The sequence below is a fragment of the Trachinotus anak genome, unplaced genomic scaffold (assembly GCF_046630095.1).
Source record: "Trachinotus anak isolate AG129_WGS33_773 ecotype Australia unplaced genomic scaffold, CSIRO_AGI_Tana_v1 ptg000007l, whole genome shotgun sequence".
Lineage (NCBI taxonomy): Eukaryota > Metazoa > Chordata > Actinopteri > Carangiformes > Carangidae > Trachinotus > Trachinotus anak.
The window spans coordinates 22,151,414-22,171,115 of record NW_027273858.1 but is presented as its reverse complement, the minus strand read 5'-3'; the positions used below and the strand labels follow the sequence as shown (position 1 = coordinate 22,171,115).

The 19,702-nt window shown below is 42.9% G+C and overlaps 1 protein-coding gene across 10 annotated transcripts in view; it reads right to left on the bottom strand.

The window, feature by feature from the left end:
- rims1a (regulating synaptic membrane exocytosis 1a) overlaps positions 1-19,702 on the bottom strand; it is a 111,075-nt gene that overhangs the window by 46,198 nt on the left and 45,175 nt on the right. For all 10 annotated transcript variants that reach the window (XM_071481452.1, XM_071481457.1, XM_071481459.1 and 7 more), the window contains 2 exons: positions 12,207-12,478; positions 2,049-2,746 (listed from right to left, as the gene is read on the bottom strand). In XM_071481452.1, coding sequence (XP_071337553.1) covers positions 2,049-2,746; positions 12,207-12,478 — 970 coding nt within the window. The remainder of the gene's footprint in view (positions 1-2,048; positions 2,747-12,206; positions 12,479-19,702) is intronic.

Here is a 19,702-nt window from a genome sequence, read left to right as displayed (position 1 = left end):
AGTGTGTTCTCAGGCTCAGGGACATAGTTGTCTGTGTAAGGCCACACAGGGTCAAAACAGGGATCAGTCAGGGTCAAACTGCCCGGTTACAGACACACAAACACGAACCACACATGTATGCACAGAGTGGAACTGTCCCCCTCGGAGGCCAAGCTGAAAACAATACAATATGACACAAAGATACACACACGGGCTCACACACACTAGTTAATATGCACACTGGTACAGCTGCTCATTTTGACAGTCAGACCGCCAGCCACGGCCCACTGCATGCACAGAAGTTAGAAAATGTTTGCAGGTTTGATGTTCCTACACACACAGCAAGATGACAAATATCAAACGCTGCAGTTAGAAAGTAGGTAAGATGCTCATGTTTTCAAGTGTGTGACACTACACTCCAGTATATATTCTGAGGAGGATAAAATAAGTGGAGCATGCAGTCAGTTTGTATGAGAGACGCCTTACCTGTCCTGTCCACTGAACACACACAGAGTTAAGCAGAGACGTGTCTCCACAAAGTCTGAATGAAGATGGCACACTGAGACTAAAGAGCTCTCTCCACAGTGTGTTCAAGTGGGCGTGTTCAAACACACACACACTGAAAATGCAATGCCTCATGCCTCCTACAGAGCAGTAATTAAACAGCATAAGTGTGTAACATCATTTGTATTATATCATTATTTCCTTAAATCAGTACTATTACTGCACATAGTCCTGGTTGAAGAGCTTTGTAAATTCTGTGTTAGTGAGATGCATGTGTTTATCCTTCATCCTGCCGACCACGTCAGGCTGATTTACACAGAACACTGCGGCTGTAGGAGACACTGTGACTCTGGGTGCCTTGAGGATTGTGATAAAATAAAATAATTAAATCAAGGCAACAGCTAACATACAATGTCCCCCAGGGGTCACTCTGAACCATACATTAAACTTGTTGCAGCTGTTTGAGTCTTTGTTTTGCTGATTGTATGGAAGTTCCTTTATTTCTGTCAGTTTGAGATATTACCAAAGATCTAAAATAATAACAAAATAATAAGCACCCTGCTGTGTATATTTATGGCTGCCTACTTTGCAGTGTTATAACCACTGTATTTTCTGCCACCTCTTTACAAGTTGCCTACACTTGCAGGTGGTTGTATAGTGAAACTGATCAGCAGGCAGCGACAGTGATGATATGTTTCAGTGTTTGGTGGCTCATCAGGAGGAGGTGCATGCAGAATGTTTCCACATAAAACCAACAGATCTCTCTATAGGTCATCTACTTCCTCCTGAAAGAAGAGTGTTCTATAAATGTATATCTGTCCCAGTTCCATGTTCATATAAAACCATATTTTGTCTCTGTTGTGTATTCACACTTGAAAAATAAAAGCATAAAGTGAACTCAAAACGTCAGTATGCAGACTAAAAGCTGCCTGCCTGATTTATGAATGTGCTTTGCTGGACACTACCATCCCACAATGCACTGCATGTTTATATAGATACAGATATTTATACAGACACATGTATGTAATGGCTACAAAGGAAAACATTTTGCTTTCTCTTTGTGAAAATGAATTGAATAAAGTCACCAATTTATGAATTACCTGACAGCACGAATTGTAAGGTAAACAGATTTTTTTTGCAACAATTACAATAGTGCATATAGAACGTACTGTATATAATTGGTATGTAGTATGGAAAGGGAAATTAGAAACATCTTATAGATGCCTCAAAAGACAGGTGGAGTGTGACGGACCTATGACAAATCTTTAGGCCAAGTACAGGAGATGTGCATCACATGTGATGTCATTTGAACATGTGAAATGAGAGATATAAGTTGTTATAGATTTTTAGTGCTGATGTGTAGTTAAAATACCTTCTTGGCAGTAATAAAAAACTGCCATACAGCAGTGATGAGACAGATCATTTCCTTGTCAGATGATGTCTCATGTGATGAATCAATAAACAAATGAACTGATAAATGTCAGAAATCAAACCAAAGTGAACCCTCACTGAAAATCATCAAGTTTTTTCATGAAAGGGAAGTGATGACTGATCCTGCCTCTCACCTTTCTCGCTGACACTTTCGATCTCAGCGTCTTCACAGCTGCTGTATTCAGGCGTGGTCCCTCCTTCCTCCTCCGAACTGCTGACGCTGGTTTGTCTCTTCCCTCCGGCCCCCAGCCCTCGTTTCGACTTGTAGGGCCTTGGCGGTGGCGGACGCAGAGATTCCGACTGGTCAGAGCTTAGCGAATCGTTGCGCAGCATGCTCTCGGCCTTCTCCCGTTTGGTCCGCCTCACTACAGGTCCCTGGCCAGGGGCTGAGCCAGGTCCTGAACCGGAGGGCTCTCTCAGTTCAGGAGCAGGGACTTGCTGAGCTAGGGTGTGTTCATGCGGCCCACCAACCCCACCCACCGTCCTCTGACCAGGCCGAACCCCATCTCTGAGCTCCCCTGCTACGCCCATGCCACGACCCTGCATGGGCACAGGGTGTCCTCGGCCTCCAGGAGGGACCAGCCCTGGTTGGCAAGAGGCAGCACCATTGTGGTCCATGTGGCGGTAGCCCCCCTCTTCTGTCCTTCTTACTCCAACACCACCTCCCACAGGATCATGCTCCAGAGAGCGTCCCTTTGTCAGTCGCCGGCTTTCCCTGCGTTCCCTGGACTCCCCCCTGAGGTCCCGGTCCATGGAGACCTGGGTCTGCAGCCTGGGCTGGCCTGGCCGCCTCTCTCCCCGACCAGCTCCTCCACCTCCCCGTCCATTTCTCCTGGGGGATAATCGATATGGGGGCAGAGAGGGAAAGAAATGAATAGGTGAGAGCTGCTTAAAAAACAAGGTATTGTATTTCAGGCACACAGATCACTGGATACTGTATTTACACACTTGGAGAACTGTTGTATAAGATCAAGCTCAAAGGAGAAAGCCAGGATAGAGACCTTTTAAAGATACCACCCTACTTTACACAGATCATAGTAGTGTCAATCATCTCTTTCACTTGCTATGAAAACAGACTTGCAAATTATAATGTGTGTATTTTGGAAGCTACAGTAGCTTCCAATATCACCACCCTGTGTCTGGAAAGAGCTAATGCTAAGTATGAATTGAATGTACAATCTTTGGTCCATTCCATGTTGTTAGCTCTTCTGCACAGTAATGAAGGTGCTGCTCAAATGTGAACAGATGCCATGCTACTTGCCCTATTTGGCTGCTAGCACTTTGAACTAAATGTTAAAAGTCCCACATTGATTAATGTGATATGTCGACATCTTTTTTGATTATAAAGCAGGTCTAGGTTCTATATTAATACTGTGAAAGTATCAAAGCCTCAGTCCACAGAGAAATGCACACAGCCTGTATTCAGAAACTGAGCCTTAAAACCAGCCGTCAGGACTTCTGGAACTTTGTGATGTCACAACAAAGCAGTCACCGCTCTCAGCCACGCCCCAAATGCAGCCCAAGTGGACCCACCATCCAACCTTGCAGGATTTGGTTTCTCTGATTGTTTACCTGAATTCTGCTATATCTTTATTTAATCACTCAGAAAACAGTCAGCCAATCAGAAGAGAGGCTCGAAGCCTGTCATTGCTAGAGCTCCAGAGAGAAGCCAGAAGTAAAAGTACTTTTAGATTTTGGTACTTAAAACCACAAATATCTTCTTATGGATATTAACACTTAAATTAAAGCACGGGGAAAGATAAAAATATGAGACCTTTAATGTCAGTATTTTCACAATGACAATGTTAAAATACTGATATTTAGCAGGTAATGATCTCCACGATACAGTTTAGTGTGTTAGCATGCTATTATTCATGAAAAGTTTGGCAAATATTTGGTCATAAACCAAAATAATAAACAACTGAGGTAGTTGTCAATATATTTCACTCAAAATCACATAGAGTACTTATACTTGAGCTGGATGGAACATCAATGGATCACCAAAGACTGCAGGATTCAACCTCTGGGGATGATGAATGTCATTTCATGATGTAGGAAGGCCATCAGTGAGTAATCGATTATCAAAATGGCTTACAATTAATTTTGTGTCTGTTGACTAACTTATTAATGGACCACTTATTTAAACCAGAACATGAAATTAAAATGTGAAGACATGTGCAGTGATGCCCTAGTTTAACTTCCTCTCTCTCCCTGTGTTACCTCTCTACTAGCAGCCAATAAAGCCAATAAAATGCCAAAAAAAAAATGATCTTAAGAAAAACAAAAAGGAACAAACTTCAAACAAAGTTTTTAATTGTACTTTTTATTGCCACTGATTTTTAAAACACCTCTTGTAGCGTGCAGAAGTGGAAGGTAAATAATTTAGCTAATGTGGCTGAGTGATCGATTACCTGAGAGAGCCTGCTGTATTTGGCTGCTTTTAGCTTCTGCTGACCTTTTAACCATAACAAATAACAGATAGAGATGATTCTGCATCTCTTACGGTGTTTCATTGTTAACATTAGTGTCCGCTAATAGAAAGTCACCAGTGAAAACACATTTTACTATCCAGTGTTTTGAAACTGACTGTGTTCTTCCATTACACTCTGAATGGCACAGGAAACAACAACAGAGATTGCTTTCTGAAGAACTGTAGTCCGCCACTGTATACAAGAAGCAAATGACAGATGCAGGAGATAATTTTCAACAGAACAAATATTAACATATTTCACAAGGGCTGCCTTCTCTCTTGTGGCTGAGAGAAGTTAAACAGAGACTAAACCAATTTCACACATGAAGACCACGTTACTGATCATGGTTAGTCTTGTTCAACTAGTGTGAACCGCAGTATAATCATGTCGTCTGTGGTTCTGGGAGAGTTTTCTAAAGTCTAATAACCCTGATGATGTCACAGTGATGTCACTGGGGTTATCACTCAGCTTTGGAGACTGATTTATCTTTTAAAAAGTCTGCATATGTGGAGTTTTTAAAGACGTGAGCGTTTACCAGGTAGGCATGTATAACAAAACTATTGAGCTGCATTATGGGATTTGTAGGAGCTTTTTTTTTTTGGAGCTATGGACTAAAAAACACCATCCTCTGGCTTCTGCTATTGCAATTCCGACCATTCCTTTTTTTTTAACTGTTTAATCTGTCTCTCAGACGTCCCCCAGTTTTATGGAAGTGGAATGCTGAATTACTGTACCCTGCCTATCCTGTCTTGTTAAAGCAATAAACACAAGCACCAGTAATATTAGCTGTGATATATTCTTTCTCTTAAATTAGCAGAATGTTTCCAAGCTACTTTTCTAATGGGTAGTATTACTGGATGTCAAGGTTCTCCACCAGGTCGACAGAGAATTTAAAGGGATGGTCCAGTTTAAAAGACATAGTGACTACCTTCTCCCTTTCTTTGAAACTGAGGTGGTCTGGCTGAGACATCTTTCGTCATTATTTATAACGTTTTTGGGAAACTTCTGCTTCAGTTTCAGCTGATGATGTCTCCAAGTTTTTGGCTGGGACACAACAGCCGGCGAGCTTTGTAAACGCAAATGTTCAGCTAATGAGCTGCTGAGTGTTGGAGTTGGTCGTTGCTCTTTCAAAATGATTTGCCGCAAACAAGCAATGTTGCACCTTCATCAGTACATTTCCTGACTTTCCCTTTACCATCTGTTTTTTAAAAAAGCAACTAGCAACAAATATAGCGTCTTTTTAAGCAAACTTTCAGAATTTTCAGTAGAAGAGAGCGGTCATATTGCCCTGTCAGGCTTTCCTTCTGCAGACACCCTGTCTATGCTGACTGCACTGTACAACTCTTTAATTAACCTGTTTAGTGACTTCATCAGACAACGTCATAGTTAAAGTCAAGATTGTAGCAGTGCAGAGCAGCTGCTGGTTAACAACAGAAATTCAGAAAAAAATTCTGTTGCCATGGCGCCGCGGATGGCTGCCTCGGTGTTTTGGTGCGCATTTTTTTGCCTTATTTTCTTTATAAATCCAGTTTTCTGCTTTGGTTTCCGGAGCTCTTTCACCAGAGAAGAGCTCATTAACATCAGAGAAACAACTCCAGTGGATTTTTTTCCTACTTTTCTCGACTCATCTGCGGGATTATTGGACATTTTGGTCAGAGGTGCACTGACCGTTGCTCTCACAGTGAAACGCCGGAGGAGAGGAAAACGTGCCGGTGCGCTTGCGCGTCTCCGCCGGCGCGCACTCCGCACACCTCTCCCAGGTATCTTTCTCTCCAACGTGCGTTCACTGCCCAACAAACTGGATGAACTTCAGCTACTGGTGCAGAAGAACAGAGACTTTTCCTCATCTTCCGTCCTGTGCTTCACGGAGACGTGGCTGTGTGGATCGATTCCGGACTCTGCGCTGGAGCTGGCCGGCTTCCAACTCTTCAGAGCGGATCGCGACACAGAGCTGTCCGGCAAAACCAAAGGTGGAGGAATCTGCTTTTATGCTAACAGTGGCTGGTGCAAAGACGTGACAGTGATCCTGCAGCACTGTTCTCCTGACCTGGAGACTTTCATCATAAACTGCAGACCCTTCTACTCCCCCCGTGAGTTCACCTCAATCATCCTGGTCGGTGTTTACATCCCACCACAGGCCAACGTGCAGGAGGCACAGCGGGCGCTCGCCGACCAGATACTGTGTGTGGAGCAGACCAACCCGGACTCCGTAGTTATTGTCCTTGGTGACTTTAACAAAGGTGACCTCAGTCATGAACTGCCCAAATACAGACAGTTTGTTAACTGCCCGACCAGAGAGGGGAACACTCTGGACCACTGTTACACCACAATCAGTGGTGCTTATCACGCCGTCCCCCGGGCTGCACTGGGCCACTCTGACCATGTCATGGTCCACCTGATTCCCACATACAGGCAGAAACTAAAACTGTGTAAACCTGTTGCGAGGACATCAAAGCAGTGGTGCAGTGAAGCCATAGAGGATCTGCGGCATGTTTGGACTGCACTGACTGGGAGGTGTTCAGGACTGCTTCCAACAGTCTGGATGAGTTCACAGAGGCTGTGACGTCATACATCAGCTTCTGTGAGGACTGCTGTATCCCATCACGCACCAGGGTGAGTTATAACAATGACAAACCCTGGTTCACAGCTAAGCTCAGTCAGCTCAGGAGGCAAAAGGAGGAAGCTTTCAGGAGTGGGGACAGGGACAAGTTTAAAGAGTCCAAGTACAGGTTTAGCAAAGCGGTGAGAGAAGCTAAACGACTGTACTCTGAGAAACTTCAGCTCCAGTTCTCAGCCAATGACTCTGCTTCTGTCTGGAAAGGGCTCAGACAGATCACTAACTACAAACCTAAACCCCCCCACTCCATTAATGACTTCCGTCTGGCCAACGATCTGAATGAGTTCTACTGCCGCTTTGAAAGACAGTGGGACAAGCCTGACACTAACCTCCACATCAGAGCCACATCAGAACCCCCCTCCTCCCCTACCAAAGGAACGTCTCTCTCTATCCTGGAGAGAGATGTCAACAGGCTTTTTAAGAAGCAGAACCCCCGCAAAGCAGCCGGTCCTGACTCTGTCTCTCCATCATCCCTGAAGCACTGTGCTGATCAGTTGTCTCCAGTGTTCACGGACATCTTCAACACCTCACTGGAGACCTGCCACGTGCCAGCCTGCTTCAAATCCTCCACCATCATCCCTGTCCCCAAAAAACCAAGGCCCACAGGACTAAATGACTATAGACCCATTGCCCTGACCTCTGTGGTCATGAAATCATTTGAGCGTCTTGTCCTGTCCCACCTCAAATCCATCACTGACCCACTCCTGGACCCCCTGCAGTTCGCCTACAGAGCCAACAGGTCTGTAGACGACGCCGTCAACATGGCTCTCCACTTCATCCTCCAGCACCTGGACTCCTCAGGGACCTATGCCAGGATCCTGTTTGTGGACTTCAGCTCTGCCTTCAACACCATCATCCCGGCTCTGCTGCAGGACAAGCTCTCCCAGCTGAGCGTGCCTGACTCCACCTGCAGGTGGATCACCGACTTCCTGTCTGACAGGAGGCAGCACGTGAAGCTAGGAAAGCACGTGTCTGACTCCCAGACCATCAGCACTGGATCCCCACAAGGCTGCGTTCTTTCTCCTCTGCTCTTCTCCCTGTACACCAACACCTGCACCTCCAGCCATCAGTCTGTCAAGCTCCTGAAGTTTGCAGACGACACCACTCTCATTGGACTCATCTCTGATGGCGATGAGTCTGCCTACAGGTGGGAGACTGAGCGTCTGGTGACCTGGTGCAGGCAGAACAACCTAGAGCTAAACGCTCTGAAGACAGTGGAAATGATAGTGGACTTCAGGAAGAGCCCAGCCCCACCCACCCCCATCACCCTGTGTGACTCCCCCGTGGCTACCGTGGAGCATTTTCGCTTCTTGGGTACCACCATCACACAGGATCTCAAATGGGAGCTAAACATCAGCTCCCTCATCAAAAAAGCTCAGCAGAGGATGTATTTCCTGAGGCAATTGAAGAAGTTCAACCTGCCAAGGACTATGATGGTGAACTTCTACACCTCCATCATCGAGTCCATCCTCACCTCCTCCATCACCATCTGGTACGCTGCTGCCACGGAGAGGGACAATAATAGACTGCAGCGTATCATCCACTCTGCTGAGAAGGTGATTGGCTGCAATCTTCCGTCCCACCAGGACCTGTACGCCTCAAGGGCTCTGAGGCGTGCAGGGAAGATTGTAGCTGACTCCTCCCACCCTGGACACAAACTCTTTGAGACACTCCCCTCTGGCAGGAGGCTGCGGTCCTTCAGGACCAAAACCTCTCGCCACAAAAATAGCTTCTTCCCATCTGCTATTAGCCTCATCAACAAGGCTAGAGAGCCCCACTGTTGCTGATCAATTGCACCAATCACCAGAAAAAATTCCTTGTATGTGAAAACATACTTGGCAATAAAACTGATTCTGATTCTGATTCTGATTCTGAAATAGAAAAATATGCAAATGAAAGCAGCTTCATTGGGAACTCTGCTGTATTGAAATACTATATTTGTCCACACCACTTTGCTTAGAACGCAGTTATTTCCCTACTCACCAACATACCATCAAGTTATTCAGCATATGAATCAGCTATGAGGAAAACAGTACAATCATATAGTCTCCAGAAGAACTCTAATGAAAGGACACGTCTGTATTGGGGAATAGTCAGCTGTTTGTAACCACGTGGGAACAATGCGACGTCTGTTCAGAGGTGGCTGAGGTCCTGGTTTTTGACTTGCTGGGAGCAGATACACTCAGCTCAAGTTTTGGAACTTTGTTTGCTATCAAATATTTTGAAAGGTTTAACAGGTCCGTGTCACCTGCACTCAGCTCACAAGCTGTCCACGTCCTCCTCAGCCCGTTCACCTTGGCTGTTGGGTTAAAGCACCGTCCTCTGAGGAGCCGTACACACGGAGAGAGGAGCTGTTCCACCTGTTTCTGTTACGTCCAACAGTGCGTTGATGTGACTGACGTTTGACAGTTATCCCATGGATGTATTATAAGACCTTATAATTATAAGGTCTTATAATACATCTATGAGTTATGCCCGTTGACGTTTGGGGGACTGAACCCAGCGCTATGATTGGTCGAACTCCTCTTCTTCTCTTGCTCAACAGGGTAGAGACTTCTGTGCAAAAGCATATTAAACAACTTTTTGCGTAGTTTACAGCGATAACTTTACTTTGATGTCAAAATGTTTACCTACTACACAATGTGTAAACGTAGGCAGGTCTGCAGGATACAAGTAGTGTGTGACACGGTGCAGCCATATACTTGGTTTTTTACATAGATTTCTTAAACTAAGATATACGGACATTGACAATGAGCTGAATCATACACTATATAACAGTCAGCAGACCTTAACTGAATGCGATGAGATTGTGAATGTGAGATTTTGGGCTTAAGTCTTAAGAGATCATGACATGAATGTCTGCAACACTTTGCATTTTGCCCATCAAACTACACTCAACAACTCAGAATGACAAAGTGAAAAAATGATTTCACAATTTTTTTTTTTTTTCATATTTATCAAAAATCAGAAATTTGTCTTTAACAAAAGTATTCAGACCTTTTGCTGCGACGCTCCAAACTGTGGTGAGGTCCATCCTGTTTGCTTTAATCAAACTGAATAAATTAAATGCATGTCTTGTTCCACTAAGATCACTAAATGTATTACTTCTCTTATGCACATTGAAAAGAAAATCAGATCAATTAACCAGAAAACTGTGAGTGAGCCAAATTTAAGTTGTTGGATTTGTTGATGCAAGTGATGGAAACTGAGGGGAGCACAACTCCATACAGCGCCAGGCAGAGCCCCGTGCCGTCAGCAGCCCGGCAAGAGAGACACTGAGCTAAGACGCCAACTTTTACTTTCTCTGACTGTGTTTAAATCTGATGTTTTCACAATGTAGATGGTGAACAAAGACATTAAAACATGAAGTTTTAGAAAGCACTGGCGTGGGGCTGCACCTCTGCAGCAGAGCTGAACTGACACTACATGTGAAGGGGACTGACTGACTATTTATCCTATTTGATATGTTAGAAAATACATCAGTAAAAACATTAAGTGTTTATAAAATACAAAAACTATATGTAAGAAAAAGCAGGAACCAATAAACCACAAGCCTGACCAGTTAATATACCACAGATGACAACACCCCGCCCCCCGACTCAGAGGCAACCCTCATTTTGTTCAGCTATAAGCAGATCAGTAATTTCCTTTCTGCAAAGCCTCGTTGGACAGTGTGAAGTAAAGCACATTCAAAAATCAAGCAGTTGTTAGTCTGCATACTGACTTTTTGAGTTCACCTAATGTTTTCACTTTTGCAGTGTGAATACACAACAGACACAAAACCTGTCTAGAAATATTATTTAGTATGGAACTGGGACAGATATACATTTATAGAATGCACATTGCCATTCATAGCGACACTCGTCTTTTACATCTGACACAGAGGAGGAGGATGGAGTATTCTGCGTGTAGCTGCCTGCGGATCAGCTTCACTATACAGCCACCTGCAAGTTTATCTAATTTAAATAGAGATGGCAGAAGATACAGTGGTTATAACACAGCCATTAACATGCAGGTAGATATCTGTGTTATTGTTACTGTGCATAGGTTAGAAGTGTTGACCCCGAGTCGACTCAGGGACAGCCCCAGAGACTGCAGCAAGAGAGGTTATAAAAACTTGTACAACCACTATATTGATCGTACCAGCACTCTATCCCCATGTTTTCATTTATGCCAACTGCATGAATGACTATCCAGAAAAACTCTTAACATGAAGCATCCACAAAAATACGAAAAGTGCCAACTTAAAATCTTTCCTGTGCTTGTGCAGGGTTGGACATTAAACAGCACAATTATTCATCTAAAACGATCACACTGATGCATTTATTAAGGCTTTCAGTGTGAGATGAGGGAGAAAATATCCATCACTAATTCAGACTTCTATGGCAAAAAAAAAGAAAACATGTCACTGATGTTGTGAGAAAGCAGAGAACACTCCTCCTCTTTTGTCTCATTACTTTTAAACACATCCCACTTCCGGTCAGATACCTTTGCACAACCATTGTAGCTCTTTCCAGGACTATGTCTGAACAAATTTATGTAATAGACACCAATGTCTGAAGGATCCATTACTTTAAAGGTCCCATATTTTACACTTTTGTGTGTGTTTTATTTGAAGTATTTTTATCCATAGAAACATATTTTTGTGGATTTAAGAACCAAAAACCATCTCAGTGTAGGTTTACAATCTCAATTCTCTCTGGAACTCTAGTAACAACAGGTCAGTGAGCCAATCAGACTCTTTTGATTGGCTGACTCTTTTCTGAGTGATGGAATAAAAATATAGCAGATTTCAGGTAAACACTCAGAGAAACCAAATCCTGCAAGGTTCGATGGTGGGTCCAGGTGGGCGGGGATTGGTGCATGGCTGAGACCATTGACTGCTTTGTTGTGACATCACAAAGTCACAGAAGTCCTGACGGCTCATTTTGAAATGAGTTTGAAACGTGATGCAGTGTGTTTGTTTCTCCTTTAATGTGTCACCAATTTGTATGTGTGGCTGTGTTGTTTTGTAGGGATAACAACGCACTTCCTTTGTCAAAGCAAATGGCTGCATGTCAAACATGTTTGAGACTTGATAAATATGCTAAATATGTTTAAGGTGTGATAATGTTTCTGTATCACTGAAGTAAAACAGATATTTCTCCTGTAGGCTACTTTGCTTTGTCTTTTAGCACAAGTTGTACAATGTCACTTCATCTTACGTGTCTCGTGGTGGTTCGCTACGTGACCGTGCATCGGTGCCAGGGGTGGTCCCGGGTGCACTGGGCCGGTTGGGGTCTTGGATTGCGATGGTGGAGCCCGAGGGTGCTTGGGAGCGAGATCGAAGCTTCTTATCCCCAGGCGTTTGGCACACAGATGGCTCACTGATGGCTGATCCAAGGCCAGCGGGCTTTCCAGGCGGACTGGTGAACCACTCGCCCGGCTTGGTGAGGATCTCCTGCTGCTTCCGGCAGTTATTACACACCCAGATCACCTGGGAAAGAAGCAGCACAGGTAGGGATCACAATCACTGTCTGGATATCCAATCTGCTGATTTGCCAACAGGATGTCTTCATAAAGTTTCTGTACAAACGGATCAGATGAGATATGACATACATTTACATAACCTTGCAGAGTAATTCGACCCCGCTGACATACACAATATCCCAATAATGCGTCAAAGAGGAAGAAACTATTCATTATTGCAGTCACTGAAAATCTTCTCAGCCAGCTACTTTCCCAACCACTAATCTGAGGGGCCCAGCTTCACTCGTAGCGACTGTCAAACAGGAAATGGAACAATGCACTTCCTAAAGAGCTGCACTGCTGCCAATGAGTCATCCAGAAAAAGGCTTTTATGAAAGCTTTTAAGATCAACATCACAGCAGTTATACCAGGGAGCAGCTTGGCTTCCACTGTGGGCTGCTTTTTGGCCTCCAAATGGAGAAGGCAAAGCCAACTGAATAATGAAAGGATATTTAACTCACTGCCAAAATAATATCTCCCGTACCCTCGCTTTCTGTTTGTCCCATCACACATATGCACACTGACTATACATTGGCTGCGTTCACACACTACAGCTGAGAATGTCTTGCATTCAGATTTTCTCTTCTCATATGACACACTTAAGTGGTTTTGTTATGTCATCAGCGTGTAAGCAAAAAGATGCACATAGTCGCACAAATATTACGACCATTTCTGGATGTGGCATACATCAGATGTCAGTCCATTTTGACAGTGACAACAAATTAAATTTCATACAACCAACAACAAATACCAACTATGTATGTGCCTCCTTAAAAGTCACACACAAGTTTCTCTTTCCAGCTCCACACAAACCTGGATTCATGGTAAGGATTTGTTGTTCTTGACTGTGATTTTACATAAATTTTTATTTCATTTTATTAAAACAAGCATAACCTCTTGAACACAGCAGTGCAGCAGTGGTGAAAGTCTTACTGTAGAACAAGTCTTACTGTAGAACCATGGACTCCACCAGCCATGCAAAAACACAGAGTAGATAATAAATAAAGAAAATAACCTTAAAATGCAACAACCCAACATGCTGTCAACATAAAGATAAATAGGCTATTGTCACATGAGGGCAGTGCTGACAGTAAAAGTCCGTTTCTGATGGGGCCGCCACATTCAATCAGAAAGGTCAGCAGACTGAAATGAGACAATACATTTACTGCAGCACAGCAATAAAAGCCCTGCAGATGCTAGAAGGCTTTTAATTTACAATCATTACAGGAAGTGTTAAGTTAATGCAGTAATGTTAACAGGAGCCGAATGAAAGGCTTCATACTAAAACACCAGAGTGATGAATTCGACATATCAAACAGAGGGAATTAGAAATAAGGGTCTGCCTCAAAAAAAAAGGCCTGTTGCCATCTGCAGCTGAGGTAAATACAGGCCTCAGTCACTATCTGAGGAAATACAGTAGTTGAAAGCTGCTGTGGATTCGCTGTAAACGCCACCCTGATGATGTAACAGAAACTGGTGCCGCCAAATCATTTTAAAAGCGGAAGAAACAATAGGAAAAGTCTTTGCTGAGCCTCTGCTGACTAATGACCTAACTTCATCACTGACTCACTGACTCACTCAGTCAGTCACATTCATGGATGTAGCACTGGCCCATAGTTGGTCAAACCAAATTTAAATTCAAGGTTCACTTATAAGCTTTTTCTCATCCAGAGCTTCCACATGAATCTCACAATCTTCTGTTGCACTCCTCTCGATGACAACTTCACCATCTCTATTCACTGACTGCAACGTGCAATTGAAACCTCCAGAAAAAACTGGTGACTGAGTGCAGATTTTCTTTTTTCACCAGTGAAGCCTGTTGGTGAGACAGCTGGTGAGTAGTTCATTTTTCATCTATATGGTTATATTTGGTACCATCAGATTGGCTTTTTCTGCTTTTAGTGTATTTGTGTCATTTGTTCATGTGGTCAGCAGCGACACTGCATGTGACAAGCCACACTGCTTCCATTCTTTTTTCTTTCCATCAACAACACTGTCAGTTCATATCGATACGGGATGTGGGTCACATCCTGGAATAGATACGAGACAGAGTGGAGAATGAATGCCCGCAGTGTGAACGCAGCCGTAGTCATAGTCCTGTGTTGTGGTCAGAGTCAGAATGAGGAAGAGGGAATGACGGAGGAAATGAGGTTGGGCAGGAAACAGAAAGAGAGAGGATGGAGGGGGAGAGCGAGGGGAGGTTAGAGTCAGTTCCTCTCCTCCAGCCACCAGGGTTCTCATTACTCCTGAACACTCCCCGATGACTCTTTAAAGAGAGCTAAAATAAAACACTCTGGCATCGGCCATCTCTCTCTCTCCCTTCTCTCTTACTCGCCCCCCACCCCCACCCCCCACCCCACCCCACCCCTCTCTCTCTCCCACCCCCCTTTTCCCTTCCATTTATCCCTCCTCCAGATTGCTTCTGATTAAAGCTACAAAAGCCGAAGAGAAAACAGCTTTACACCAACGCAGCTATATTTATCCTGCCAAACACCCCAGCACCACCAGGGAGAGAGGGAAAGTGTGTGCTCAAACAACACACACACACACAAGGAAAGGAAAGCAACACACTGCCTCATGTGGGACATTATAGCTTTGGTGAGAACATCCACCAATCTGTGATTTTCTGCAGCCAGACCAACGAGGTGGACGGCTGCCAGATCGACACTGCAGAGCTGGTCGACTTGTACATACGTGTGCAGACAGGCAGAGATGACTGGCTTCAAGGCATCTTTGGGGATATTTTTGTAGTTTCTTGTATAAAATGACAAAATAATTAAAAACTACTCTGAGCAAGTCTTAAAGATATTAAAAATTGCTCCACATTTTTCATTTTTACTCCAAAACCAGCGAAAAATGCTGGTGTGGTGAATAAGTAGAGATGGAATTAACATCATTTTCTCTATTGATTAGTTTATAATTTTTAATTTGATAGTTGATTGTTTAGATTTTCAAGTTACTGTTGTTCAACCAAAAGTGTAAAACCCCAAACATTTATGATACAAAACAGAAAAAAACAACAAACACTATTTGTGAAGCTGGAACCATCAAACTTAACAACCTTAGCAGTTAACCCTTATCATGATTGTAGCGGTTTAATTTTCTGTCCATCAGCTGATTCATTGTTTCAGTTGTAAATGTAACTGCTCAAATTTACTTAAACACAACTTTACTTTGACATGAGTGGAAAAAGCTCAGGTGTAAGTTATAAAATGAATTCTGTTTCGTTGCCTTGGTATCAGGGTCTGTCTCACTGTCACACCCGTGGCTTATTGGAACACTTTGAACAGAAGTGAGGCCTTGTGAATGCTACTAACACCTGTGCTTTACCTGTTACGACAAGTCAAGATGGCTGCTGTGTTAGATGCTGAACACTTGCTAAATTCTTATAATGAATTACTGAACATGCTGAACACAACTAATGAAAATATAAAGCAGCACTAGCACAGTATTTTGTGGAAGCACAGGAATTTGATGTAGCATCATCACGACCACCTGCGACTTTCAATTACATAAACACTGGTTACACATCAGTGCATTAATAATCAATAGCACTATGGAAAAGGCCAGTAGTTTAAATGATGATGATGCTTTTACTTTTGATAAGCTTCGTTCCCCGGGGCATCCCTGTCGCACCACAGTGCTTATGTATGATATGTTGTGACACATTTTGCCTTTATCAAAAATAATTGCAGCTCCTGCCATTTGGATGTTGTGTTTGGCCAGAGTGCGATTTCGATTATAGTTCAATCAATTGTGCAGCCCTGGTCAAAACCCGGAGCCGCAATAAATTATCAAAACTGCACTGATGTTTGATGCTTCACACCAACTTCAGTCAGATTTAAAACAGTGACAGTAAATAACCTCAGCAACTTCGTATATTTCATCCACACGACCCACGACCCTCCAACACATCTGCTCGACATTTTCTTTGGCTACACAACTGTACCTGCGCCTCACCTGCTGTCTCACATATAGGTTGACCTATCACCTGATGATGATGACGACCAGTTTCCTGTCCTACCTCCCATTCTCTTTTATCTTTGTCAAAGCACTTTGAGCTGCATCCTGTGTATGAAAAGTGCTATATAATTATTAATAATAATAATAATAATTATTATTATTATCATTATTATTATTATTATTATTTCTGACACCACACTCAGAGAAAAAGTCTCCATATTGGCAACAGGGTTTGTTTCCTCATTGTCTTCCAATGCTCTTCCTATTGTGATCTCTTTTTTTTTCACTAGTGATTTTAGTGCAGTAGTATAAAAGACAATAGGATGTTCAGTAGGTTGACCCCCCCCCCCCCCCTCCCCACCCCTTTCAATTCTATAATAAAATACACAAAAATGCCAAACATTATTCCAACTGATTTAAACTTTATCAGAGCACAAAGAACAGTCAACCATAAGGCAGGAAGAACAAAAACTTCCAGCTGGAAATTGTAATGTTTTTTATTAAAAGACAGCTGACTGGACCACAAGTTAAGCATGGTGCATATGCAAAAACTGCTTTCATAAAAACAAAAGTATGATGGAGGAAATTAGGCTTAGACCATCAGATCATAAACCTTAGAAATAATAAGCTCCACATTACATATGTATGTTATATACAGTAACTGTTAAAATGAAGGGGATGGGTATACAGAATACTGTTTTCATCATCCAGAGCAATATAGCACATTGTCTATGTCTTGTAAGCACTTTACAAAGGTGACATGATTTCAAAGTTTAAACCTGCATTAAATTATCTTTTTAGTCTCTTCGTGGCAGCAGAGACAAGCTATAAATACAAGATTGACATATTATTACCTAATAAAGTTATATGTTATATGGGAAACTTTTAACAAACACTTTCCATTTCACACATCGAGCAGACACAGAGCAACATTAGCTTCCTCTTGGAGTCATGGTTCTCACCACCTGATGATGTTGTCCTTGAAGCTCTGGTTTGGTCTCTACAAACACCTGAGGGAACAGTCAGGCTCTTTAGCTGCTGAATGCTCCACTATGTTCACCAGCTAGTCCCTTGCTTTGTCATTTGGAGCTGGGCGGGTAGTGTCCACTGAGCAGCCTGCTGCAGCGCAGACCAGGCTGTTGATGGCAGTGAGAGCGAATGAAAACATTAAAGGTGCAGGATATAAAAAGAAAACAATGAGTTTAAAGAAACTCCTTCTCTAACCAACACCACTGTGAAACTTTCATGCATGTAAGCAAGTGGGGTCCAGGGACCCCCAGAAGTCCTTGAGGGGGGTTACTGGTAATTCCAACTCATTTTCACTATAATCCCATCTATAAGTAACACAATGACAGAATATATGAATATTTTGATCATGGATTTCAAACACTTTCTGTAATAAAACATCTAACAGCAGAAATCCTCTCAGATAGGGGTCCTGGGACAAGATCTTATCAAATGGGGGTCTGCGGTCTAATTTGTATCAGTTTAGGGGTCTTTGATGTGAAAAAGTTCGAGAACCAGTGATCTAGGGAACCAAATTTGCTGCAATTGAGGGCAAACAGTATGAGGCCTAAACACACACAAACCAAACATACTTTAGGTTTTTCTTCTGACTACATAAGAATACATTCATTCTGATAAAAAAGATAAAATTAGTTCAGGTGCTGGGAAATGAAAGAAGTGAAATTTACACCATGCAGGTTGACTGTCTCAGAGGTCCATTTTCTTGTTGGTGTTCTCCTCTCTTAGCACATTTCACTCCTCGCTGGAGTTACTGCGTTTCACCTTTGTGTGATGTTGTTAGAGTTTGTTGGTACCGCAGAACAAATGGCCGGTGTTGTGGAGATATGGAGTGGTGAGCTGTTATTTTATAAGAGACTCACTTAATCCCATAGTAATCCCTGTATTAGATCACACTCTGATGGTGAAACAAGCGCCGAAGAGGAGGAACCGTAGGCAGAGAGCAGCCTGACAGCCAGCTGACACACACACACACACACACACACACACACATAAACAGACACACACAGGATGGACATACTGTACATACAGACGGCCTCTGCATACTCACACAAAGGCAAACATACAATCAAATATATGCACATGAGCAGCGATGCAAACGCCTGCTCTTATCCATACACACACACACACACACGTACACACACACAGGTGGACACACACACACACACACACAAACTGCAACAACAGCAGCAGTGTGTCACGTGACCACAGTAAGACCCCCCTTGAGATGAGTTTGTGAGTGAAGGAGAGAGCCAGAAAGAGAGAATAGCTTCTCCACAGATCGAAACTAGGACACCAAACCCCTGTGTGTTTGTTTTGCGTCGTACTGCATCTGTGTGTGTCCATCTGTGTGTGTGTACGTGTGTGTGTGTGTCTGTTTGTGTCTGTCGAGGAGCAGCAGCCTGTATCCGCATGTGTGCATCATTGCTCATGTGTATATTGTGTGTTTGCGCGTTGGCTTGTGTGTGTGATACAGTGTGTGAAACAATGAATAATCCAGTGGTGAAATCTTGGAGTTTGTATAGCTAAAGTGGGTGTTTGTTTCCTGGAGAGAGTAGGCCATTTGTGTATCTACACACTGTACAGTGTGTGAAGCGCCGTGTGAAACAGAGAGAGGTTCAATTCCCAGTGCACACTGTTCACTGGTGCTTCCGTTCACATTTCACCTCCATTGCACTGGAGTTCAGTTTTTTGTGTGTATAACAAAAAACTGTTTCTTTTATATCTTTTAATTTTCATTTTTGGTACTAAATATAGTTTCTGGTCCTATTATTATTCTTATTATTAACTAAGACTAGTATGTTTGTGGTAGTCAGGAGTAGCCTTATGGTGATTTATAATATTATGTCCCCACACGAAGAGAAAATGTCACCGTATTGGCAAAAGGGTTTGTTGTTTCCCTGTACTACTCCTAAATAAAACTTTTTGCTGTGTATTTTATTGTAATAATTTTTTGTCCACTCCTGATTTTCGTGCATCAAGATAAAGGCTTATGGGACGTTCAGTAGGACAGCTACTGTTTGTCACAACAGGTAACACTTGAGACTGTTTGAATGCAATATGCAAGTTAATTAGTTCAAGTAGTTGATTTTATTTCCCTGATTTTTCTCCTCCTTTTCATAATTATTCCATTATAAAACACACAAAAACATTATTCAAACTGATTTAACTTTATCAGAGTACACAGCACAGTCAACCACAAGGC